The sequence below is a fragment of the Eptesicus fuscus genome, chromosome 5, assembly GCF_027574615.1.
Source record: "Eptesicus fuscus isolate TK198812 chromosome 5, DD_ASM_mEF_20220401, whole genome shotgun sequence".
Lineage (NCBI taxonomy): Eukaryota > Metazoa > Chordata > Mammalia > Chiroptera > Vespertilionidae > Eptesicus > Eptesicus fuscus.
In genome coordinates, this window is record NC_072477.1 from 56756428 (window position 1) to 56784250 (window position 27823).

General features: G+C 44.6%; 1 protein-coding gene and 1 pseudogene across 4 annotated transcripts in view; one reads left to right on the top strand and one right to left on the bottom strand.

Annotated features, from left to right (window-relative positions):
* TMOD3 (tropomodulin 3) overlaps nucleotides 1-27823 on the bottom strand; it is a 73646-nt gene that overhangs the window by 20664 nt on the left and 25159 nt on the right. For all 4 annotated transcript variants that reach the window (XR_008556122.1, XR_008556121.1, XR_008556120.1 and 1 more), the window contains exons 2-3: nucleotides 20354-20546; nucleotides 19013-19169 (exon numbers count right to left, since the gene is read on the bottom strand). Coding sequence is in view for 1 of the 4 variants with exons in the window: in XM_054716226.1 (XP_054572201.1) it covers nucleotides 19013-19169; nucleotides 20354-20479 (283 nt within the window). In the remaining 3 variants the exon portion in view is untranslated. The remainder of the gene's footprint in view (nucleotides 1-19012; nucleotides 19170-20353; nucleotides 20547-27823) is intronic.
* LOC103287435 (E3 ubiquitin-protein ligase SIAH1-like) lies at nucleotides 25664-26166 on the top strand (annotated as a pseudogene).

Sequence of the window (27823 nt, forward strand, 5' to 3'; positions counted from 1 at the left end):
ACTAGAACACAGATTCCCAAACTCTCAACACGTTGCTTCTTCTAATACACTGGTGGCTTTCAAGCTTAACTCTTTAGCAGTAGACTTTTCCCCTCAAGCAAATGCCTATCTATATGGCGGTATACATAATTATCTTAGTACCAAATTTTGGAGTTCTGATGATTATTGAATAATCTTTTATTATTGATTCTCAGACAAAGGCAAATTCTAATCAATACATTCCAATAATTCCATAGTACTTTTCACAGTGGTTGATATTATAAGTAAAGTGGCATACAATTCAAATGGCATACCTTTAATTGCCATTTCAGGATAATTACATTTTCCTGAGCTCGATCTCATCTGCACTTTTGGATGTCTATGGCAGTGGCTAACACTGGCTACACATTAGATTCACTCAGAGAACTTTAAAAATTCTGATGTCTAAATCCCAGCCCCAGAGATTCTGACTTAATTGGTCTTGTGTGCTGTAAGGAACATCTGGGTTTTCAAAAAAATCTATAGGGATTCTAATGCATAGTAGCCAAGCTCAAGAACCGCTGGATTATGGCATTCACTTACTAAACAAAACCACATAAGCTATCAAATAGCTGCCTATGTCTTATTCTAGGGACCAATGGAATCTAAAGCATTATAAAAATCTAAAATGTTTACTTTTGTAATCTTCATCCACATTCCATAAAGTTATTATTCATATCTAATTTTCCCCCATACATGAACTTTTGCTAATACTTATAAATACAAAATAAATTTCATCAGAAAAAATAAGAATTCTGCAATGTAAAAGTTTGCTATTTTTTTTATTTTTTTATATAGCTCTAAGAGCTCTCCTGGCATTTCTTTTTATGAGAATTTCTCTGTACATAGATATTTTTGTTGTGGAAGTAATTAGCCTATACAAGATTGTATTTTTAACAATACAAAAAGTAATTACTACACATTTCTTCATCGACAGTTTAACACTAATACAGTATAAGAATTATTGTTTAATGTGTACATAAAAATCTAGTTATAGAAAATTAAAAGTAAAGGAAATTACTTTTGTAACAAAGGATAAAATAGGCAGAATTTATTTAGTACTAAGAATACCAAATCTAAGGGGCTCTTCCCAAATTGACTGATAGGCTTGAACAGACCCTTAACAAATCTTAATTGATTATTTGTATAAAATGACAAGGTGATGCTAAATTTCATGTGGAAATCCAAGCTACCCAGAATAGCCAAACAATCTTGAAAAAGAAGAACAAAGTTGAAGAACTCATACTTCCCAATTTCAAAACTTAATAAGGCTACTGTAATCAAGCCAGTGTATGGTGTATAAGGAAAGACATTTAGATCAATAAAACAGAATTGAGAGTCCAGAAATAAACTAATATTTATGGTCAACTGAATTTCTACAAGGGTACCAAGACAATTCAATTGAGAAAGAATTATCATTTCATCAAGATTACAGACCTCAATGTAAAAGTTTAAACTGTAACACTCTTAGAAAAACACATAAATCTTGAGTTAGGCAATGGATTGTTACCTATAACAACAAATGCACAAGCATCAAAAGAAAACATAGATAAACTGGATTATATTAAAATTAAAAACTTTTATGGAGCAAATGATACTATCAAGAAAGTGAAGAAACTTAAAAAACTGTGGTACATCTACACAATGGAATACTACGCTGCTGTGAAAAAGAAAGAACTCTTACCATTTGCAACAGCATGGATGGACCTGGAGAACATTATGCTAAGCGAAATAAGCCAGTTGGATAAAGATAAATATCACATGATCTCACTCATTTGTGGAATATAATGAACAACATAAACTGATGAACAAAAATATATCCAGAGACAGAAGCATCGAACAGACTGTCAAACTTCAGAGGGAAGGCAGGCAGGTTGGGAGTTAGGGGATGGGAGAGGGGAGTAAGAGATCAACTAAAGGACTTGTATGCATGCATATAAGCATAACCAATGGACATAGACACTAGGGGGGTGAGGGCATGTGCTGGGGGGGTGGGAGCCGCCAGGGAGAGGTCATTGGGGGAAAAACGAGACATATGTAATACTTTAAACAATAAAGAATTTAAATTTTTTTAAAAAGTGAAGAAACAACCCACAGAATGAGAGAAAAATTTTCAAATCATAAAACTCATAAGTAACATACCTAGAATATATTAAAAATTTTATTGATAATAAATCAAATATTGATTGATGTAAATCAATAATAAAAAGACAAACCAATTTTAAAATAGGCAAAGGAATTGAAGAGACATTTAATCCAAAGAAGATTCAGCTATCTAACAGCACATTAAAAATGCTCAGTATCATTAGTCCTTAGGGAAATGAAAATCAAAATCACAATGCACTATCACTGTACAGCTATAATAAAAAGAAAAACAAGTGTTGGTGTGGATGTGGAGTAACTGGAACCCTGATATACTGCTGGTGGGAATATAAATGGTGCAGCCACTATGGGAAACAGATGGGCAGTTTTTCAAGTTGTTCAACATGTTTACCATGTGATCAAGCAATTCCACTTACAGATATATACCCAAAAGAAGTAAAAACATGTGCCTACATGACAACTTGTACACAAATGTTCATAGCAGCATTATTTATAACTAGAGGCCCAGTGCACGAAATTCGTGCACGGGGGTGGGGGGGGGGGAAGGGGGTCCCCCTCAGTACAGCCTGCACCCTCTCCAAACTGGGACCCCTCTCACCCTCTCACAATCCAGGACTGCTGGATCCCAACTGCTCGCCTGTCTCTGCCTGATTGCCCTTAACCACTTCTGCCTGCCAGCCTGATCGATGACTAACTGCTCCCTGGCTGGACTGATTGCCCCTAACTGCCCTCCCCTACCATCCTGGTCGCCCCTAACTGCCCTCCTCTGCCGGCCCAGTCACCCCTAACTGCCCTCCCAGTTGGCCCGATCGCCCACAACTGCCCTCCCCTGCAGGCCTGGTCCCCCCCGCCCCCCAACTGCCCTCCCTGCAGGCCTGGTTCCCTCCAACTGCCCCCCACGGCAGGCCTGGTCCCCCCCCAACTGCCCTCCTCTGCTGGCCTGGTCACTCCTAACTGCCCACAACTGCCTTCCCCTGCAGGCCATCTTGTGGCAGCCATCTTGTGTCTATTATTCTTTTATTAGATAGGATAGTTAAAAGTGTAAAAAATCTAAATGACCATCACTGATGAAAAGATAAATAGATCCATACATTAAAATATGATTCATCAATAAAACGGTATGAAGCATTGATACATGCTATAACATGGGTGAATCTCCAAAACATACTAAGTGAAAGAAGCCAGTCATAAATACATATTGTATGACTCCATTTATATGAAATGTCCAGAGTAGGCAAATTTAAAGAGACAAAAAATAGATTACTGATTTCCTAGAGCTAGAGATTAAAGTGAGAAATAGAGATTAACTGCTAATGAGTACAGGGTTTCTTTTGGAGATGACAAAAATGTTCTAAATTTAAGACTGTGGTGATAGTTGCACAACTCTAATAATGTACTAAACACCATTGAATGTATTAAACACCGCTGTACAGGTTAAATGGATAAATGCTATGATGTGGATTGCATTTTAATTAAAAAAAAAAACACCAAAACAAAACAAAACCCCACACACACCAAGGGGCCAATGTATTAAATAAGGGTTTTTGGTCTTCCTAAGTAAATTTATGTTTGCCTCTTAAAATGCAAAAGAAAAAAAAAAAGATAATTTTTGAAACACATTCAGCCAGACAGTGTGTTTATGTTTTTCTAATCAAAATCAGCTGTTTCCTGTGAAATACATAACTAGCAAACTGCTGGATCAATTCCATATAAGAAAATGCCTTTCTAAACATGTGTCTTACATCAATTAGATTTAAGTTAAAAATCTTAATTACTATGAAATGCTAATAAATAGGTCTCCTTTCTAATGGTTAATTTGGTGCCCTCAATGTCTTCCAGGATGAGTGAAATGTTAGGCTTTTGAGATGCAGAGGTATTACATAGGGTGTGCCTGTGCTTTTGCATAGGGTAGAAAAACGAGCAAATTTGATATTGTTTTTATCCAAAACCATCTATTAACACTTATTAGTATTCCATTTTGCTTCTGATGTTTTTTCAAATTATGGATTATTCTTTACAGAAATCTCAACCTCATTCTGATAAAATGATTTATTAACATATATAAAGGAACTAGTACATAGTAAACAGACACGTTAATTCTTTTTTTTTTTTTTAATCCTCACCTGAGGATATTTTTCCCCATTGATTTTAGAGAGAGTGGAAGGAAGAGAGGGACTGATGGAGGAAGGGGGAGAGAGAGAGAAACATCAATGTGAGAGAGTCATAACGATCAGTTGCCTCCTGCATGCACCCCAACTGGGGGCAGGAGATTGAACCTGAGACCCTTGGTGTGCAAGCCAATGCTCTAAACACAGGCCAGGGCTATATCAGTGGTTTTTTAAACTCAGAGAGTGAGGGTTGGCTAGGCATGGATATTCTTAAAAAAGCTTTCTACATAGTTCTGATTCTTACCTACTCAAGTTAATAAGCACTTATCTGTATAATAGCTCTGAAAATAGGGTGAGTTATCCTGTATTGATCTAATTTTACTTTTCCTCTTCTTGAAATATGGTCAAAAGCCCTGACTTATAATTATTATATTTGTATTTACTTGAAAATAATATAATGTCTGAGAAAATAGTTATTCACTTTTATTCTTCAGCAGATAGCATTCTATCTAAATGACTTTAATTTCCTTATTTAAGATTGTAAAGTCTTGGATTTTTTAAACTGAAGTTCCGGTTCTTTACATAGCAGCAAAGTATGAAAATAAACAATGAGTAGATCAGAAAAAAATCTCTCAGACAAGTATGAAATGGCATATCCCGCTCCTCCTCCCTCACCCCCGCTGAAACCAAACAAACAAAAGCAGGGCTATGACTCTTGGTTGCTAAAAATGTTAAAATAGTTCAGTAATGTTTCTGCAATTATAAAATGGCAGCTAAGGAAACTGAAGCAACCAAGATAAGAATTCATATCATAGTAATTTCAATGCATGGCATTTATCCAAAACCATGTTTGTACCAAGAGGGGGTAAAAAAAAGGGAATATCTTGCCAAGATCCTAATCATTGTTCCAAAATCAGTGACAGGGATTATAAACCGTGTTAATTTTATTGCCAGGACCTTTCTTCACTAGTTCTCATCCTTCTTTTTCTGAGAGTATACACTTTTTTTTACATATTCTCCCATCCTTGCTGAGCATATAAAAAAGTAATATAACCAAAAACAGAGATGATTCTTAGTTATTTCATTCTTACAGAGGTGAAAGGCTCTAATTTTACAGTTTGTATGTTTATAAGCTACCTTGTTCCAGAAAAGATTTAAGGCAACTAGGCCACTGTAATCTCCAGAGGGGACTTTGGGGTATACCTTTAGACAGGAAGCACACAAACCTCAAGTCAACCCAACTAAAGGATCAGGAGGCAGATTCTGGAAATGCATTTTTTGACCCAACGACATACATGAAACCTGCTCAATACTGTAATATGCGCATCAACAAATATTTAACAAATGTTTAGAGTGTTTCTATATAGTAGATGATGAGCTAGAAAAACACCATAAGGAAAATAAAATAAAAGGTCCTTTCCTTTGGGGAGCTTATATTCTAGTTGGGGAAACAGGCTATCTATAGTGTATGATTCTGGAGGCTTCTACCCACATGACTAAAATAACCCGGAAATGAACAAAATATACGAACGTGATCAGGTCACACTGATCAGGCAACAAAGGACAGTGATTCCTGATAGATAAGAAATAAAGTGAGCCCAGTTTACTGCCTGGAGAGGCCAGGCTGCAGCACAGGGACCAGGAACCCAGGCAGAACTTGGTGACCTCTCTGAACTGAGGGTGCAGAAAGATCAGGCAGCTAGCATCTGCAGGACAGACTACCAGAGAGGGGAGAGGTACAGAGTGAGCCAGATCTGCAGAGGGCCACCTCTTAGTATTCAGCAGAGTACTGATCAGCACATGTATGTTATGAAACTACCTTGGGCCAAGGAAAAAAATCTGAAAATATTAGAGATAATAATGCCTGGGCTCATGCAGGGCTGGAAATAGAACCTGTTCCCACCAATCATGCGGAAAACGTCATAATTCACAGGGCACTGGGTAGAGACCTCAGAAGGGTCTTGCTTCAGCAGCAGAGAAATAATTAGCCCTACAATCAACACTTCTCCAATTCCCCATCCACTGAACCTTAAAAGCAAGACCCTAAAGGATCAAACTGTTCCCACAATGAAGCTCAAGAACATTTATAGAAAAACCCAAATATCCAGCATCCAACAAGTTAAAATTCATAATGTTTGGCATCTGATAAAATATATCAAACATACAAAGAAGCAGGATAATTCAATCCATAAGAAAACCAATCAATCTATCAAAACTGATTTAGTCCTGCCAATCCAAACTGTCTTGAAGCAGTGCCTTCCTCTCGCTGGTCTTTGCGAGCATCCTGCCAGAGCCCTAGCCGGTTTGGCTCAGTGGATAGAGCATCAGCCTGCAGACTGAAGAGTCCCAGGTTCCGAGCTGCTACCGATGCTAACCGTGTCAGGTCACACTCGACATCCGAGTGCAAAAGGAAAGAATATTACCAGGAATAGAGAATATCATCCTATATAATAAAAGGCTAATATGCAAATCGACCCAACAGTGGAACGACCAGTCGCTATGACGCGCACTGACCACCAGGGGGCAGACGCTTAACGCAAGAGCTGCCCACTTGTGGTCAGTGCGCTCCCACAGGGGGAGCACTACTCAGCCAGAAGCCCTGAGCCGGGCTCTCGGCTGGCGAGCACAGCGGCAGTGGTGGGAGCCTCTCCCACATCTGTGGCAGTGCTAAACCATCAGTTGGACCTCCCCCGAGGGCTCCTGGACTGCAAAAGGGCACAGGCCAGGCTGAGGGACCCCCCAAATGCATGAACTTCATGCACCGGGCCTCTAGTATCATAATAACAAAATGAGTAATTCATCAAGAGGACATAATGATCCTAAATTAATAATTTAAAGAACCCCTAATAATAAAGCCTTACAGAATATGATTCTGGAACAATTAAAGGCCACATTCTATGGCATGTAAATTATATACAGACATGTTGGAGGGAAAGGAATATCCAGAGTGAGTAAGGTTAACCAGGGAAAGATTCCCATAAAATGAGGTCTTAACATGAGCAATGAACAATCCATCTGGTTAACTCCTTATCCCAAGAGTAATTAGTGAATCATTCAAAAGATATAATGAATTGTCTGAAAAGGAAATGCCAGCATCTGCATGACTAATTTAAGCAGCCCATTTCAAATATCAGCTTCAGCACCTGGGAAGATAATTAAAAAAAAAAGTTTTTATTTATTTTAGAGAGAGAGGAAGGAAGATGGAAACATCGATTGAGAGAGAAACATCATCAATTGGCTGCATCTTGCATGCCCTCTACTGGGGATCGAGCCCACAACCCGGGCATGTGCAGCAACCGGAAATTGAACCAGCAACCTTTTGCTTCATGGGCCAAAGATCAACCATTAAACCACACTGGTAGGGCGGAAGGCCACTTTTTAGAAGCATATAAGGGACATTTAGAACTCATAAGATGTAAGTAAAAAGTAAGAGTCAGTCTTTCTTTTAATTTAGTGGAAAATAATTGTTCATCAGCAGTTACATACTCTTGTTGATTTAGAAAGTTTATAACCACCACCTTTCTGGTTTACTGAGGGATCAGGTCCGCCTTTCCTCCACAGAAATCATACACTCCACAAGGTGAGGAAAGTCTCTTTTAGATGAGTGATGACAGTAAGCTTTCTGAAAAGCTAAGGCAACTGTAAGTAAATAAATTGAAAAGTATATGAGAACTCTTTAGTTGAAGACAATCTGGTTAAGTTCACCTTTAGTACACAGGGTGGGACAAATGAGCTCCGTGAGAAGGAAACCCAAGGGCATTCCTTTCTCAGGAAGGGGAAGGGAAAATAACAAAAAGCGTACATGGCTCTACCCGACAGGTCAACAGGGAGAGAGCGTTTGTGCTCTGTGAGGAAGGGAGTAGCCCAATCTGGGTGAGTCAGAAGCTCGAAAGGAATTCGCTGGTGCACCTAAGTGTAGTGTACAAGGTGCAGCTCGGTCTGTCCATAAGCTTAGGGACACCCAGGAAAAAAGTCCTAGTCTAAGTGAGGGTGAAGTGTGATTTTAGAAATGGGCAGGAAGACTCCTGGCAAAGTAAAGCAAAACAAGAATCAGTAAGAAATAATAAAGACTGGGGCAAATTATTTCTCCAAGTGTCAAAATCATCGCAAGGCTCTTATGCCTTATCCGTCTTGGAGACAGAATACTCAAGATATGTAAAAATATGACAGGAAATAATAATCAGCTATAGAGTCAGCACTCTGTGCATGTTCACCATTCTCAGGAATGAGAGAAGAGCTGGATGCATACTCTCCTTCACACTTGTCTTGCTCAATGCTTCAGTTATATATTTTGCAAAATTTCAAGGAGAAAGAGGTGAAAAGCTTCCCATGATTTTAATATTATATCTTCAAGTAAAAGTAACATATATTGGAATTCTGGTACTGCTTTAATTTTTCAACCCTTTGGTTTCTTTGAATACAGTAGACTCATAGAAAAGATTACTTGATACCATTAATACCATTTCTACCATGAGCTTGTTAGATTTAGATGAACAGATGTATATTGTGGAATCTACGTAAATAATGCACTTAAAAACAATCCTTAATACGTCTTTTGTCAGCTGTGCCTTACTAGTTACCTAATACTTTTTTTTTCCTAATAAAACTACACTGTTAAAAGCAGAACCTTTATTGGTGTAGGACAGTGGTCGGCAAACCGTGGCTCGCGAGCCACATGCGGCTCTTTGGCCCCTTGAGTGTGGCTCTTCCACAAAATACCACGGCCTGGGTGAGTCTATTTTGAAGAAATGGCGTTAGAAGAAGTTTAAATTTAAAAAATTTGGCTCTCAAAAGAAATTTCAATCGTTGTACTGTTGATATTTGGCTCTGTTGACCAATGAGTTTGCCGACCACTGGTGTAGGACAAAATATCCCCCCAAATGCATTGAAGACGATGCCTGAACTTCACTTAATTAGCATCAATTCCTCCTTCTTAGATGTTGACATACACTTTTAATTCAGTAAAATATACAATTATGAATGAACAATCATTTCACAAATCACAAATGAAATTACTAATTTATCTATATATAACAACTCTGAAAGTGTGCTTGTTAGTATAGCATGTCATTTTAAAACATTTCGAGACGATCTAGAAAGGTAAAATTTGGTGTGAGTATACAGTTTTTGTTCGTGGTCAAAAGGAAAAATCGTGAAATATCTAATTTTCAGTTCCTTTCTATGTAATTTTAGCTCCAGAAAGAGGGTGCACCTTAAAGTGAAAGAGTAACAAATACAATTAATTGTCATTTAATTGGTCTCAGAATATGAGAAAGTAGCTGACTTGAATAATTGGGTAACTATTTCTCTTAGTGGTTCCCAATTTTTTGCTTTAAAACAATTGAGTATCCTCTGATTGACCTTTAAAGTAATGTACAGGATCACTATGTGATTTTGGCATGTAACTTGGAAGAAGTTCAAGGAATTGAGTGACATCACTATAACATTTCCTGGCACAGGAAGTTAATACTGCCCTCATAGAGCAGTCATCTTAGTATAAAAAATGATTTAGAGACCAATGGCACATTTAACAAATTCTAACTAGTCTACTAGTAAGTACACCAAAAGAGTAAATGCTATTTTTTTTAATGAAGGTGATTTATTTTTTTAATATATATTTTCATTGATTTCAGAGATGGAAGGGAGAGATAGAAGCATCAATGATGAGAGAGAACCATTGATTCTCTGTATGCCTACTGTATGCCCCTTACTGGGATCGGGCCCACAATCCAGGCATATGCCCTTGACTGAAATTGAACCTGGGGGACCTTTAGTCCCCATTCCAATGCTCTATCCACTGAGCCAAAACAGCTAAGGCGATGCTTTTGTTTCTTACGAGAGATAGATTTGCCAACAGTTTTACAAAGAATCTCTACAGTTTGGGAAGGCATCCTCAAGCTGAAAATCTATCTCCTATGAAATAAGCTATTTAGTAAAAAACTTGGGACTTAACCTGTTCAGGGTAAAGGGTCATTGGAAAGGCATGTTTAAAAGAACAACCTTCTGGATTTTCAGAGTTGAGGAGAAAATTCACATTTAGCTTGATTGGGAAGTATGCTAATAACATATAGTCGAATTATTCTGAGGATCTTCTGAATGTGATCAAGATTTTGGGAATGAGACCCAAAAAAGGAAGGCATATTAGGGACTAATGATAATCAAAGCTAACTAACTTAAGGATGAGTGCCTAGGATGAGTTTGAGAAGATTAGAGCTGGCTTTTAGCTATATTTCAAAGGAGAGTTCTACAGCCAAAGTTCCCAATTGTTGATGAATTTGCCCTTCTTCGGGTCTATGGCACTGTAACATGGCTTTTAAGGCTTGACCCCACCGAGTCTAGGGTGGTAGCATTTGTTTTGATCTAATGAATTGCTGAAACTCAAAAACTCATCTCTCTGGTTCTGGATAACTCCTCCAAGAGAAAATATAAATCTCTTGTTTGGTTATAACATCACCATATGATCCTACACTGCACAGGATTTTATAGTGATTTCACTGTACCCTTTAACAAATTTGGTTCTCACAAAAACTTTATAAAGTAGGCAAGATAGGTCCTCAGAATGTATGATTTCATTGATATAAAGTTCAAACTAGGCAGTCATGTTAGAAGCTGTAATGGTTACTTTTGAAAAGAAGAGACTGGGATAAAGCATAAAGGAACCTTTTAGAGGTGCTGATAATGCCTTGTGATTTCATGGGTATGTTCACTGTATAATTCATGGATCTGTATCCTTCTGATTTGTGCATATTCTGTAAACATGTCATACTTCAATAAAAAGTTCATTATATTTTTTCAATGCCATGGTCTTCATCACTGCATCATAGCTGCCCATAAATAATATTTAACAGACATACATAACTAAAAGTGGCAGTAAAAATACTGAATGCATTATAAAAAACACACAACTGATTGTGAATGCAAAATTACTTGCTTTTTAATTTAACTATTTCCATTTATTTCATACCCACCTAAAACCTAACGTGAGAAATAAGAAAAGAATAAATATATAAAAGAAAACAAAAACTATCACCCTATAGTTAAGGATACAGCATGTCCCCCCCTTATTTGTCACCCATATTCCTCATCTCTATAATTTCTCAACTCCGATATTTTCTTATCCTATATAATAAAAGCCTAATATGCAAATTGTCCCCTTTGGCGGTTGTTCGACTGCTCGCTATGATGTGTGCTGACCACCAGGGGGCGGCACAGAATATGGAGGGCATCTACGATGCAGTTCTGGCAGCAGTGGAGGTGCTGCCAGCCCTGATGAGAGTGGGACTGCAACAGGCTGGTGGAGCAGTTGAGCGGGAGGTGCCAAGCCAAGGTGGGTGTAAGTGGGGGCCCGATTGCCCTGCTGATCGCCCCACAGACGGTGTGACCAGCGGCAGTGGTAAGTGCGGGGCCGCTACTAACTCCCAGACACTGAGGGAGCCAGGCGGGGGATGCAGACCCAATCAATTGCCCCGCAGGTGGGATGGCGGAGCAGGTGAGGAAGCGGTGCCAGGCCAACACAGGGTGCCAGGCAGGGCTGTGAGGCTGGGGGCACGAGCTGGGGCCTGATCTCCACAGGCCACCCCGAGGGACCTCACCTATGCATGAATTCGTATACTGGGCCGCTAGTTTTCCTAATTCTCTAGCTTCTTTCCTACCTCATCTAATCCTCCAAGATCTTTTCCTAGGTAACTGATGATTATGAAACAAGAGCATACTGGGAAACTTTCTGGGTCAGCTTAGGACCAATTCAGCTCTTTCATCTCTCTTATTTTCTCTTCTTATTCTTTTCCAGCCATCTCGTTTTCTCACATCTCTCCCTCTGTTTCTGCCTCTATTCTTCTTCCTAATTTTACTCCCCAAGTCTATCTGAAGCACACATAATAGTAAAAGGTAACCAACCAATATTTATTCTCATTAAATTATCCTACCTAATAAAAAGGTAATATGCAAATAACCATCACTCCATTACGCCCACGATTGGGCGGCGGGAGGCTGGGGGGCGGGACTTGGGGTGGCATATCCAGCCATTGAGAGGCGCGGGGGGTGGGACTCCCGCCCCCCGCGCCTCTCAATGGCTGGATTGGCGGCTACTGAGAGGGGCTGCCTCGGACACCCCGGACACCCAGCTCCCCTGCCATCAGAGGCAGGGAGCCGGTTGTCCGCGCTGGCTCTAGGCTAAAAGCCTCTGCCGGAGGCTTTTGGCCTGGTGCACGCATGTGCACCCGGATCCCCTGCCGTGCTCCCCTTTGTCAGCGCCTCAAGCCCCAGCAGCAGCGGCAGCGGCTGGGGATGAGCTGGTGATCCCAACAGCCTGGCAGCTCAGTGGCGGCGGCGGAGGCAGCATTGGGCCTAGGGACTAGCAAACAGGCAGAAGATGTCCCCGATCGCAGGAGGCTAGGCCTAGGGACCCTACCCGCACAATTTAATCGTGCGCTGGGCCTCTAGTGTTCTATGTAAAAAGACTCTAGTGTTATAGAGATGGCTGTACAGATGAAAATAGAGTCAGCTATGTTTTTTTATGACAAATACAAAGGAACTGATGTTTTTTGCATAGTATCTCCACACTTGAAACTATGCATGATTTTCAAATCTTTTTCTGGCCCAAACACCTGAGGAACCTGACATTAACACCTCTAACAGATGGTTAGTTTTATGTGCTAATAAAGCTGGGCATAGTGCCCAGATATATGGTCAAATATTGTTTGTTTCTAGGATGATGAGCCTAACATTTAAATCAGTGAACTTTGAGTAAAGACATAATGGTGGGCCTCATCCAATTGCTAAAGGTCTTAACAAAGACTCATCTCCTCTGAGGAAGAAGAAATTCTGCCAGCAGACAGTCTCTGGACTCAAATTACTACTACTCTTCCCTGGGTCTCCAGTCTACTGGCCTATCCTACAGATTTTAGACTTACTAAGCCTCCACATCATGTGAGCCAATTTCTTAAAATAACTCTCTCTACACACACACCCAAACCCACACACACCCTGTTTTGTTCTCTGGAGAACATGACTAATACAAGTAGCTATGGTAGTGATTCTCAACTAGAAATGGTGGGGGCAAGGTGCAGTCTACAGAAAAAACACAGGGGTTGGGGATGATAAATAATTTTATTTTTTGTTACTCCTCACCCATTGATTTTTAGAGAGTGGAAGGGGGGAAAGAGATGGGGGAGAGAGAGAGAGAGAGAGAGAGAGAGAGAGAGAGAGATGTGAGAGAGACACAAAGGGACACAGAGACATATACTGGTTGCCTCCCGCATGTGCCCAGACCAGGCTGGGAATCGAGCCTGCAACTGAGACACATGCCCTTGACTGGAATCAAACCAGGACCCTTCAGTCCGCAGGCCGATGCTCTATTCACTGAGCCAAACCGGCTAGGGTGATAGATAATTTTAAAAAGGCCTGATGCAGACCTTGTGGAATATCTACTCAAAAGTCATTTACTAGTCTTCTTCTATTACAGAGGCTGGAATACTAAAACAAAATGTTTGGCTTCCCTTATATGTAAGAGAGCTGTGGCCAAATTCTTGAGAAAGGCATCCTTTGCAAATGAACAGCTAATGCGTCACCAGGAAGCACTATGCTCTAACTATCCTTCCTGCCCAGACCACTAAGGATTCAGATGTAAAAACAGTGCCTGAAGGAGCTGATCCTCAGCTCTAGGGCTGCTCCCCCCGTTCCCCAGTGTTCATGTGCAGCATCTCATACAAGAGTGAAGTAGAATCTGGCTGCTTAGGCCAGCCTGTACTGAAAGCAGAAAAACTTAACCTACGTTATCATATTGTTACTTTTAAAAACATAGCTGAACTCAGGCTCCACTGAGACAACCTAAAGTTGAAATCTGCAGTAGGAAGGACTTCAACTAGAAAAATTTCCTGAAAACAATGATTACAAAATATTGACAATTATAACTATGAACTACTAAGGAAGGCTATTGAATATCCTTTAAAAAGCGTCTTTTGAAAATATGGCCTGAATTATTTTATGGCATTCCACTATAAAGACAAGAGTTAGACGAGAGCAGCACTTTGACATCAATTCCATTCTATAATACACTTTGACTTAAAAGTTTTACCTCAGTATACTTTCTATATTTATTACAGGAGAGCTAAAGAGTGCTATATAAAAATCACTCCATAATAAAACCTCACTAACAAACCATTAAGAAGGAACTTAGAGACACCATCCAAGACCACCATAGGGCTGGCTGAGTAGATGCTCTACAACTAGAATAAAAGAGGGGGATGTGGGATGATGCTGATGCCGGTGACCCAAAGACCACACTTTAAGAACTACAGCTCAGGCGACACAAAAGAACTATGGCTCAGGCGATACAACAGCGGCCTGGAACGTGCTCGGCGCAGTTCCCCCGGCGGTCTCCGGCTGAGGGGACGGCTCCACTGGCAGCCAAGCACGGACAGACGAGCCCCTATGAGACATGGGGTGAGAGACTCCGCGCTTGCTGACCTCTGAGTCCGTCAAGAATCTCAACGCCCCGGAAGCGGCCAGGTGCGCATGCTCGGCGACCGGCCACCGATGCAGACCCAAGGGCCGACAGAGCGACGCCAGACTGGCCCACCGCCATGCACCGGGTGCACCGGAGCTTCGCCGAGCCGCCGCCCGACGAGTTCTGCAGCAGCCATACTGGAGCCCCGGAAGGATGGCCAGGGGAATTGCTGAGGGGGGATTGACCGGCAGGAATTGGGATCGGGAAGACGGGGCCCCACTGAGACCCGGGTGCGGGCGGGGTTGCGCGCCTCTGGGCTCGGGTGTGGTCACACGCCTCTGGGTATAAGTGAGGCCTCACGTCCCTGGGTCTAGGTGAGGCCACATGCCCCTGGGTCCAGGTGAGGCCGGACTCCGGGTCCGGGTGAGGCCAAGTGCCCCTGGACCCGGATGACGCTGGATCCCGTGCCCGGGCGAGGCCAAGCGCCCCTGGGTCAGGGAGAGCCCACACACCCCTGGGTCCAGGCGAGACCATGTGTCCCTGGATCTGGGTGAGGCCGCGTGCACCTAGGCCCGGGTGAGCCCAAGTGGCCCTGGGTCTGGGAGAGGCCAAGCGTCCCTGGGTCCGGGTGAGACCATGTGTCCCTGGATCCGGGTGAGGCCTCGGGCACCTAGGCCCGGGTGAGGCCACGTGCCCCTGGGTCTGGGAGAGGCCAAGCGTCCCTGGGTCCGGGCGAGACCATGCGACCCTGGATCCGGATGAGGCCTCGTGCACCTAGGCCCGGGTGAGCCCAAATGGCCCTGGGTCGGGGAGAGGCCAAGCGTCCCTGGGTCCGGGTGAGACCATGTGTCCCTGGATCCGGGTGAGGCCTCGTGCACCTAGGCCCGGGTGAGCCCAAGTGGCCCTGGGTCTGGGAGAGGGCAAGCGTCCCTGGGTCCGGGTGAGACCATGTGTCCCTGGATCCGGGTGAGGCCTCGTGCACCTAGGCCCGGGTGAGCCCAAGTGGCCCTGGGTCGGGGAGAGGCCAAGCGTCCCTGGGTCCGGGTGAGGCCTCGTGCACCTAGGCCCGGGTGAGCCCAAGTGGCCCTGGGTCGGGGAGAGGCCAAGCGTCCCTGGGTCCGGGTGAGACCATGTGTCCCTGGATCCGGGTGAGGCCTCGTGCACCTAGGCCCGGGTGAGCCCAAGTGGCCCTGGGTCTGGGAGAGGCCAAGCGTCCCTGGGTCCGGGTGAGACCATGTGTCCCTGGATCCGGGTGAGGCCTCGTGCACCTAGGCCCGGGTGAGCCCAAGTGGCCCTGGGTCTGGGAGAGGCCAAGCGTCCCTGGGTCCGGGTGAGACCATGTGTCCCTGGATCCGGGTGAGGCCTCGTGCACCTAGGCCCGGGTGAGCCCAAGTTGCCCTGGGTCGGGGAGAGGCCAAGCGTCCCTGGGTCCGGGTGAGACCATGTGTCCCTGGATCCGGGTGAGGCCTCGTGCACCTAGGCCCGGGTGAGCCCAAGTGGCCCTGGGTCTGGGAGAGGCCAAGCGTCCCTAGGTCCGGGTGAGACCATGTGTCCCTGGATCCGGGTGAGGCCTCGTGCACCTAGGCCCGGGTGAGCCCAAGTGGCCCTGGGTCTGGGAGAGGCCAAGCGTCCCTGGGTCCGGGTGAGACCATGTGTCCCTGGATCTGGGTGAGGCCTCGTGCACCTAGGCCCGGGTGAGCTCAAGTGGCCCTGGGTCTGGGAGAGGCCAAGCGTCCCTGGGTCCGGGTGAGACCATGCGTCCCTGGATCCGGATGAGGCCTCGTGCACCTAGGCCCGGGTGAGCCCAAGTGGCCCTGGGTCTGGGAGTGGCCAAACGTTCCTGGGTCTGGGTGAGACCATGTGTCCCTGGATCCAGGTGAGGCCTTGTGCAACTAAGCCCGGGTGAGGCCACGTGCCCCTGGGTCTGGGAGAGGCCAAGCGTCCCTGGGTCCGGGTGAGACCATGCGTCCCAGGATCCGGGTGAGGCCTCGTGCACCTAGGCCCGGGTGAGCCCAAGTGGCCCTGGGTCTGGGAGAGGCCAAGCGTCCCTGGGTCCGGGTGAGACCATGTGTCCCTGGATCTGGGTGAGGCCTCGTGCACCTAGGCCCGGGTGAGCTCAAGTGGCCCTGGGTCTGGGAGAGGCCAAGCGTCCCTGGGTCCGGGTGAGACCATGTGTCCCTGGATCCGGGTGAGGCCTCGTGCACCTAGGCCCGGGTGAGCCCAAGTGGCCCTGGGTCTGGGAGAGGCCAAGCGTCCCTGGGTCCGGGTGAGACCATGTGTCCCTGGATCCGGGTGAGGCCTCGTGCACCTAGGCCCGGGTGAGCCCAAGTGGCCCTGGGTCGGGGAGAGGCCAAGCGTCCCTGGGTCCGGGTGAGACCATGTGTCCCTGGATCCGGGTGAGGCCTCGTGCACCTAGGCCCGGGTGAGCCCAAGTGGCCCTGGGTCTGGGAGAGGCCAAGCGTCCCTGGGTCCGGGTGAGACCATGTGTCCCTGGATCCGGGTGAGGCCTCGTGCACCTAGGCCCAGGTGAGCCCAAGTGGCCCTGGGTCTGGGAGAGGCCAAGCGTCCCTGGGTCCGGGTGAGACCATGTGTCCCTGGATCCGGGTGAGGCCTCGTGCACCTAGGCCCGGGTGAGCCCAAGTGGCCCTGGGTCGGGGAGTGGCCAAGCGTCCCTGGGTCCGGGTGAGACCATGTGTCCCTGGATCCGGGTGAGGCCTCGTGCACCTAGGCCCGGGTGAGCCCAAGTGGCCCTGGGTCGGGGAGAGGCCAAGCGTCCCTGGGTCCGGGTGAGACCATGTGTCCCTGGATCCGGGTGAGGCCTCGTGCACCTAGGCCCGGGTGAGCCCAAGTGGCCCTGGGTCGGGGAGAGGCCAAGCGTCCCTGGGTCCGGGTGAGACCATGTGTCCCTGGATCCGGGTGAGGCCTCGTGCACCTAGGCCCGGGTGAGCCCAAGTGGCCCTGGGTCTGGGAGAGGCCAAGCGTCCCTGGTTCCGGGTGAGACCATATGTCCCTGGATCCGGGTGAGGCCTCGTGCACCTAGGCCCGGGTGAGCCCAAGTGGCCCTGGGTCTGGGGGAGGCCAAGCATCCCTGGGTCCGGGTGAGACCATGTGTCCCAGGATCCGGGTGAGGCCTCGTGCACCTAGGCCCGGGTGAGCCCAAGTGGCCCTGGGTCTGGGAGAGGCCAAGCGTCCCTGGGTCCGGGTGAGACCATGCGTCCCAGGATCCGGGTGAGGCCTCGTGCACCTAGGCCCGGGTGAGCCCAAGTGGCCCTGGGTCTGGGAGAGGCCAAGCGTCCCTGGGTCCGGGTGAGACCATGCGTCCCTGGATCCGGATGAGGCCTCGTGCACCTAGGCCCGGGTGAGCCCAAGTGGCCCTGGGTCTGGGAGTGGCCAAACGTTCCTGGGTCTGGGTGAGACCATGTGTCCCTGGATCCAGGTGAGGCCTTGTGCAACTAAGCCCGGGTGAGGCCACGTGCCCCTGGGTCTGGGAGAGGCCAAGCGTCCCTGGGTACGGGTGAAGCCAGATCCTGGGTCCGGGTGAGGCCGTGCGCCCCTGGATCCATCCGGGTGAGGCTGGGTCCCAGACCCGGGTGAGACCACGCGCCCCTTGGGTATGGGTGAGGCCACGTGCCCCTTAGTCCAGGTGACGCCGTGCCCCTGGGTTCGGCCGAGACCAAACCAGAGGGAGTCGGACCTCCATTACCACCATTTGTCCACCATCCAGAGCTGAGGGGTCAGTGCTGACATGTACACATAAGGAACTACTGGACATCGAAATTGGGTCTCAAAAGAACTGTTGGTCCAGGGGGAAGCTCACTACAGATTGATTCATTTGCCTGTCAGCATGATGAACAACATAGACTGAGGAACAAGAACAGAACCAGAATCAAGGAGGCATCGATCGGACTATCGGGCCTCAGAGGGAGGATAGGGGAGGGTAGGGAGAGGGTGGGGGGAGGGGGAGAGTTCAACCAAAGGACCTGTATGCATGCATATAAGCCTATCCAACGGTTAAGTTCAACAGGGGATTGGGGCATGCGTGGGGAGAGGGGTGGGATGGGAATGGGGGGATGAGGACAAATATGTGACACCTTAATCAATAAAGAAATTTAAAAAAAAAAAAAAAAAAAAAAAAAAAAAAAGAAGGAACTTATTGGCCAAGTTGATAAAAAATGTAAATTAAATGCCCAAATTTTCAAACAACTTTTTAAGTCAACACTATCATATCTTTAAGGCTATCAATGATGTACCTCTAAAAATATTGTTTTCTTCAGACCTGTCTAGAAAAAGAAAAATCAAGTGCTATTAATGAATGATTTCAAAATCCCGTGTTTACCTTTCTTTTCTCCAGTGTAGGGCACGTAGTCTTCCCGGTCCTTATGCTCCAAAGCCTCCTTCTCCAGATAGGACAAGAGGTGCTCTCTATCAAAAGGCCCCGTGGCCGGCTTGGAGGTCTGGTTCTTCTGTCGGAACCCTGCAGGCAGAAGGGCATTCTGCCAAAGAGAATGAACCAACCATTATGACCACCAAGAATGCCCATTTTCATATGCTTGCATAGATTACTCAGAGAAGAAACAATTCTAGGTTAGAATATGATGTAGGCATTAAACACTTTATTACAGGATTTTAGGGTTGCAATGTAAAAGTGTTCCCAAGTTTTTTCTTAAATTAGGTAGTGTTCACTTACATTACTATTAAAATAGGTACAAACATTTTCTTCAGCAAGTATTCTACTAGCAGGAAAATCCCTTTACTTTTAAAATGTCCTGGGACAATAATAAAAAGGTTTTTAATGCTTACTAACAGCTTAGCATACATGTAAATACAGAAAATAAATCAATTACAAAAGAATGTTAAATGACTATATGCATCATAGTCCTTCACAGTAACTTTTATTTCATTGTAAAGACTTTCTCATTAAAAAAACAACACACGTATATCAAGCCCTAGCCGGGTTGCTCTGCTGGTTAGAGCATCCTTCTGACACCAAGGTTGCTGGGCCAGGGCACACATAAGAATCAATGAATGCATAAATAAGTGAAACAACAGTTGATGTTTCTCTCTCCCTCTCTCCTAAATCAATTAAAAAAAAAACAAAATAAGTATATTGCCGGGGTGGCGTGGCTCAGTGGTTGAGTGTCGATTTATGAATCAGGAGGTCATGGTTCGATTCCCAGTTAGGGCACATACCCTGGTTGCAGGCTCAATCCCCAGAGTGGGGTATGCAGGAGGCAGCCGATCAATGATTTTCTGTCACCATCACTGATGTTTCTCTCTCTCTCTCCCTCTTCATCTCTGAAATCAATAAATATGTATATATATATATATAATAGAACAGTCACGTCAGTAAAGATATGGAGACAGAAGGGGAAAACTGGAGAAGAGACAAAAAGTTAATTTAAATAAAGAGGTGTCAGTGAAGACTTGGTTTGGGGGGGTGAACACACAATATACAGATGATGTATTATAGAATTGTACCCCTTAAACCTATAATTCTATTAACCAATGTCACCCCAGTAAATTCAGTAAAAAAAGAAAATTATACATATACATGGGGGGCGGGGGGGAGGAGAGGTGCCAGTGAAAAGCCCTGAAAATGTTAACTGCTCAAAGGCAGCTACTTAGTTTCAAAGGGTTTGAAAAATTATTTCATTTTTCTTCATTAGCTAGCACCTACCTCAGGGTCAAGATCATCCAGCACAGTTTCCAGTTGTTTCAGTTCTATTTCTGATAGATTCCCAAGGAGCTCATCTTCATCCAGGTCCTTGTACTTTTCTAAGTCCTTCCGGAATGGTAGTGCCATGGTCTGCAGTGTCACTTCGTTTTTGCTATTCAATGTAGTCAGAAGTGATTTCTATTTTTTTTTAAAACTATGGAGAGAAGAGACAAAAACATTTAAAACATCATCTCCACCTACTTAGATCAATTATTAGGTTCAATGAAATATAATTTCCACGTCATATATTCTTTGACCATATATCACACACCACCCTTTTCTATGGATCATTCAATGCCTTTACCTTTTGTCTTTTGTTAACAACAACAAAAAAATAAACTGGGAGAAAAAGAGGGGAAGGAGAGAATAAAATTCAAATCCATAAAAATGTCTACTTGACAGAATTTAGATTTTCTGATAACTAAGTTTTAGGGGGGAAAAGATTATATAATTTGTGCGAAAATACAAATTTTTTCATCAATGGCTTTCAAATGATCGTTACTTTGCTTAAGCACAGTATGTTTAACGTACAGTTGTTTTATTGTAAATTACTTAGGAGAACATTATTTTCTGACTCAGCATTAACATGGGGTGATACCAATGCACCCCCCTTGAAGGAATGGCAGCCTCTTGCCATTGGGAAAAAAAATTTTTTGAAAAGTGCACTAAAAAAAATTTAAAGGAAAAAATACTGCATTCTAAAACTTTCAGTAAAATACTCAAAACCACGCTGAGCTATGTCACCCACTAACTGGCAAGGCTGGTCAGGAGAATCTGATTACAGAAAGGACCTTCATCATTTCCTTACTGTGTTCGCCCCCCTCCCTTGTTTTCCCAACTTAATATCATATTTGAACTTATATATTTTTCTCCTCAATTCAGTAACATTTTATGGATCCTTTTAGGTGTTTTCATCTCCCAAGAAGAAATGAAGGTTCACCACAGGGGTCTGTCAGTTAATGAAATGACTAGTAACCACCTGGGTCCTGTAAAAAGCAAGTTAACATAATTGTGCTTATGCAGATGTTAAACTGCAGGCATTTTGTATAATTGCCCACGACAGAACTGGCTTACACCTGTTCTACTAACACCACATAGATTTAGCAGTTAACCTAAACTTTTCTGTTAAAAAAATTGTTATCATTACTAAGTTTGGTAAACCTCTACTTTGTATTTCCAACTTTAAGATAGCAAGCTTACCAAGTATCCTGAGAGTGTATTTTCTCAATTAAAAATAATACTGTCTGCAGAGAACAATCAATGGAAAGTATCAGCACTACCAACTATAGTAAGCATAAAATGCAATTTTAAAGAAGGTGGCATGCAATTTTAGGAGAGAAGATAAAAAATTAGACCACACTGAAAAAATATTCCCTTCATAAACAGACATTTGAGACAAAGGTAAGAAACTGATAAAAGTTTAAGACTATGTACCAAGAGTAATTACTTTATGCTATTTTTTTAATGTTTAGAAAATCAATATAAAAATACATTTTCAATATAGTTCAATATAATATACTGAAGTTTACAGTACAGTCATGTGCCGTCAACAATGGACTGAGTATCCAAAGATGGTCCCATAAGATTATCATGGGGCTAAAAAATTCCTATCACCTAATGTAGCCCTTGTAATGTATAACCCAACACATTACTCACGTGTTTCTGGTGATGCTGGTGTAAACAAATCTACATTACTGTTCTGGCAATGGTATAAAAGCCTAGCACATATAATTACATATAGTGCATAATACTTGGTAATGATAATAAATGACTATGCTCCTGGTTTATGTATTTACTCTATGATTTTAAAGTGTATTCTTTCTACTTAAAAAACACACACAAAACCTTTGCTGTAAAATGCCTCACCCATCTTATTTACTGCATTTCTTGATACCATAATTTTCTCTTGTGTTTGATTTAACCGTATGTTGTTTTGTATAGGCTTGTAGCCTAGGAGCAAGGCTAAGTCATATAGCCTAGGTGTGGAGTAGGCTGTATCATCTAGGTTTGTGTAGGTGCACTCTGTAATGTTCACACAATGATGAAATTGCCCAATGATGTATTTCTCAGAACTTATCCCCATTGTTAAGTAGCACATAACTGTATATAATAGAGCTAATTTCTTAGCCAATAAATATTTCAAAAAATACTTAATTATTTTGAGCATCTCTTTTCTTTACTCTCAAAAGTATCCCAGCCCGGGCCATAAATTCAATGGTCATCCAACTAAGAAGGAACTGTAATAGACAATATGATAGGAACGAGATATTCAGAATAAAGGCAATATATATCACCCAGGTTTTATAGGTCGGAAACATGACATTCCTTAGAATGAGTAAAATAGTTTACTCCAATAGATTGCTCTTTATTCCAAGTACTAGAGGCCTGGTGCACAACGTTTGTGCACTGGGAGTGTGTGTGTGGGGGTCCCTCAGCCCAGCCTGCATCCTCTCAGTCTGGGACCCCTTGGGGGATGTCCCACTGCTGGCTTAGGCCCAGCCATGAGCCCAGCTTCTGGCTGAGCAGCGCTCCCCTTGTAGGAGCGCACCAGCCACCAGGGGGCAGCTCCTGCATTGAGCGTCTTCCTCCTGGTGGTCAGTGCATGACATAGCAACCGGTTGTTCCACCGTTCGGTCCATTTGCATATTAGGGTTTTATTATATAGGCTAATCTGTCATACAAAGCATCTTTATATACTAGTAGGGGCCCAGTGCACGAATTCATAAACCTTGAAAGGAACTGTGGGCTGCGAGGCTGTGACGGGCACAGGGGTGGGACTCAACCCATCCTCCGTGCCACCACCTGGCCCCTTCCGCCGTGACCCCCGGTCCCATCTACCAGCAGCCCCGCTCCCGCTCCCACCGCTCCCACACACTGAGGGTGCTGGACCTGCATGCACCCACTGACGGCACAGAGTGATTGGGGCCAGTGCTAACAGCGGTGCAAGTGGGAACTGCTGCCCCGATTGCCCCTCAGGAGCAGGGGGGGGGGGTGAAGAAACCCTCAGGGGCGATCGGGGCCAGTGCTGGGTGCCAGCAGCGGGTGTGAACAGGGCCGGCGCCGGCACTGGGTGTGAGTGGCGGCTCCAGCGCCAGCAGTGGGTACGAGAGGCTGATGCCAGCCCTGATTGCCCCGCAGGAGCAGGGGGAGGTGGAGAAGCCATGAGGGGCGATCGGGGCTGGTGCCAGGCACTGGCAGCGGGTGCGAGTGGCGTGTGGGAGGAAATAACTTTCAGTAACCACCAAAGGCTTGCCCCGATGACAGTGATGGCGCCCCGCCTTTGTCTGACACTCCTGCTCACCTGCTCCACCATCCCGCCGTGGCTGATGCCCCCCATGTTGTGCGCGTGCCCCCTGGTGGTCAGTGCACATCATAGTGACCAGTTGCTTGGTTGCCGTTTGGTCTATTTGCATATTAGGGTTTTGTATATATAGATTGCTTAAAAAATAGTAAAATGAATGCCTATCTTCAGAGAGAGACCATTACTAGTACCCTCATGTTCCCCATGCCAGTGGCATCTCCCGCCTCAAAAGAAGTAGCCATTGTACTGAATTTTGAATAACTTATTCTCTGGCTTTCCTCTACATTTTACCTTAAAGTTTCAGTTTTGCCCTTTTATTTTGCATTTTATATATACGCTCATATAGTATGCATCCTTTTGTGACTTGCCTTTTTCATTTAAGATTTTGAGTTGATGCTTAAAGCTGTACTTCTTTCATTTTCATTTCTATATAGTATTCAATTGTATAAATGAATATTTAAGTTTTTTGTAGTCTTCCCCCCTCTATTTTTCTGCTATAAACCATCTTGTTATCTACTTCCTGGTATACATGTGCAAGAGTTTCTCAAAGCTGTTCAATCTAGGAATGAAATTACTGGAAAAGGGTATGCTCATACTCAACTTTATTGGGTAATGTCAAACTATTTTCTTTTTTTTTAAATATATTTTTACTGATTTCAGAGAAAAAGGGAGCAAGAGAGAGAGAGAGAGAGAGAGAGAGAGAAGCATCAACAATGAGAGAAAACCATTGATCAGCTGCCTGCACTGGGGATTGAGCCTGCAACCTGGGCATGTGCCCTTAACTGGGAATTGAGCCGTGATTTCCTGGTTCACAGGTAGATGCTAAACCACTGAGCTATACCAGCCGGGCTCAAACATTTTCAAAGTGATTATACCAACTTATAGTTCTAGCAGATTCAGTACATGACAATTCATGTTGCTCATCCTTGCAAACTGTTGGTATTAACAGACGTTTTGTTTTTGTTGTTGTTTTTGCCATTCTGGTGAACGTGATCTTGTATTTTGCTGTAGTTTTAATTTGCATTTTGTTGAATTATGATAAAGTTGAGCATCTTTTCATATGTTCGTTCATTCATTGGCCAATGGTGTTTCTCATTCTGTGAAGAATCTGTTGCCCATTTTTTAAAATTGTGTTATTAAAAAAATAGATGTTCTCCAAGAAAAACAACAACAAAAATTTAAAAAATAGATGTTCTTAATATATTCTGGATATTAATATTTTTCAGTTACATGTAAAAAAATCTTTTCCATTTTCTTTCAACTCTTACTTTGTTTTTATGGAATTTTCTAGGAGAAAATGTTTTTAAGTGTTTTTATTTAATTTTTTAAGGAATTCGTTTTCCTCACCACAGACATCAGTCTCCCCGGGGCTGTGGACTGGGTGATGATGCAGTCCTACTCTGGCTTGTTTTTTTCCTTTACAAGGCAATAGAAAGCTATTTCCTTCAGATTCACATAATGAAATTTGCCAAGAGGCAAGAAATTCCAAGTAATATACTAAAGTTTCCCAGAAGCTTCAATACAAAGCAACTAATGCTTAAAACTTAAGTCACTCAAAACTTATCAGTAGCATTCTTTCATCAGGTATTCACATTCTCAGATTCTCCAACTTGATTATACCTTCCCTTTCAGCTCTCCTCCTCTACTGAGGAATGTCTATGTACTAGAAATGTTCCAAGTGTTAGTAGAGAAGCTCAGAAACACCTCAGGAAGGGAAGCTCTGGGAACAGAGCTTTGCTTCGCTTTCTCTCCCTCTATCTTAGGGAGAACCTGTCCTGGCTTGCTTGTGCTTTGATATCTGTCTTACTGGAAGGAGAACACATTCTGAATAATGAAGAGGTGAATCCAGTGTGCCAAAAAGTATTTTAAATCTACAGGAACTTTTAAAAATCCCCAAGCTACAATTCACAGAAAAGTAACAAATAACAGGCACGGGCTGAGCCTCCATGGCGGCCACCGCAGTGAGAGAAATGAGCCGCCAGACTGTGACAGCGTTCCCTACTGGGACCTCCAAGTGCAGAGGGTGCCCACCCTGACGGGCAACCACCGCATCCAACAATGACTTGGCCAGTCTTTTTGCGTGTTCTGTCTGCGTTGACTATGTGTTGCCACCCATTCTTCAGTGTCAGAGCGGCCACCTTGTCTGTAGCAATTGTCACCCAAAGCTCACATGTTGTCCAACTTGCCGGGGCCCCTTGGGATCCATTCACAACCTGGCGATGGAGAAAGTGGCCAATTCAGCACTTTTCCCTTGTAAATATGCCTCTTCGGGGTGTGAATAACTCTGCCACACACAGAAAAAGCAGACCATGAAGAGCTCTGTGAGTTTCGGCCTTACTCCTGCCTGTGCCCCGGTGCTTCCTGAAAGTGGCAAGGCTCTATGGATGCCGTGATGTCCCATCTGATGCATCAGCACAAGTCCATCACCACCCTGCAGTCTATACTCCAAACATGCCCCCCGAAAAAATTTTAGGTTTCTATGCATTTGCTTCTTTTTGTTCCCCCTCTTAGAATGAAGGCATTCTTTTTCATCTACCTCTGTCCTCAATCAAACCCCTACACGTTCTTCAAGGCCTAGCTGAAGTGTTGACAAGGATATGAAGCAACTGAAACTCTCATAAATTATTGGTGGAGTACAAATTGATTCAAACACTTTGGAAAACTATTTGGCAATATTTACTAAACTAAACAACTTGTACCATAATGACAGCAATTTTACTCCTAGTTATATACACAAGAGAAATGCTTGTTTATGTTAGTAAAATAAGATGTAAAAAATGTTCATTGAAACTTTATTCATAATATCCCAAACTGAAAGTGACCCAAATGTCTATTACCAGGAAAACACACAAATGAATTGTGGAATAGTCATAAAACTGAATACTAGACAGTAATAAAGAGCAACTACTGACATGAGCAAAAACGTGAATGAATCTCACATGCATTATGTTGAAAGGAATCTATAGTAATAAAAGCCTAGGTGGCCCTTGTGCCCTCATGTCATCACAAGATGGCCACCCCACGTCATCACAAGTTGGCTGGCAAGTGAATGCAGTTGTGGACAATCAGGCCAGCAGGGGAGGGGCAGTTGGGGGCAACTGGGCCTTCAGGGGAGGGTAGTTGGGGCGACCAGGCCAGCAGGGGAGGGCAGTTGGGGGCAACCAGGCCTTCAGGGGAGGGCAGTTAGGGGCGACCTGGCCTGCAGGGGAGGGCAGTTGAGGCAACCTGGCTGGCAGGGGAGGGCAGTTGGGATGACCAGGTCGGCAGGGGAAGGCAGTTGGGGCAACCAGGCTGGCAAGGGAGAGTAGTTGGGGCAATCAGGCCGGCAGGCAGAAGTGATTAGGGGCAATCAGGCAGGCAAGTGGTTAGGAGCCAGCAGTCCTGGATTGTGAGAGGGATGTCCAACTGCCGGTTTAGGCCCTGTGGGATCGGGCCTAAACCGGCAGTTGGACATCCCCCAAGGGGTCCCAGATTGGAGAGGGTGCAGGCTGGGCTGAGGGACACCCTCCCCCCGAGTGCAAGAATTTCGTGCACCGGGCCTCTAGTCCTATATAATAAAAGGCTAATATGCAAATTAACTGAATGGTGGAATGACCGGTCGCTATGACGTGCACTGACCACCAGGGGGAAGACGCTCAACACAGGAACTGCCCCCTGGTGGTCAGTGCGCTCCCACAGGGAGAGTGCTGCTCAGCTAGAAGCCAGGTTCACGACTGGAGAGCGCAGAGGCGGTGGTGGGAGCCTCTCTCACCTGCACAGCAGCACTAAGATGTCCAAATGATAGTTTCTGGACTGCGAGAGGGTGCAGGCTGGGCTGAGGCCTCCCCCGCCGAGTGCACAAATTTCTTGCACCAGGCCTCTAGTCTATAATAATAAAAGCATATTATGCTAATTAGACCAGATGTCCTTCGGGATGAAGCCAGGCCTGCAGTCACAGGATGGAGGCAGCCGCCACCGCGGGAGGGATCCAGGCAGCCACTGCAGCTGCGAAGACCTACTCTTGCACGAATTTCATGCATAGGGCCTCTAGTATTATATAAAAAGCTAGACAAAAAAGAATGCATACTATATGCTTTCATGTATATAAAACTCAGGAACAGGCAAAACTAACCCATGGGAATGGAAATAGC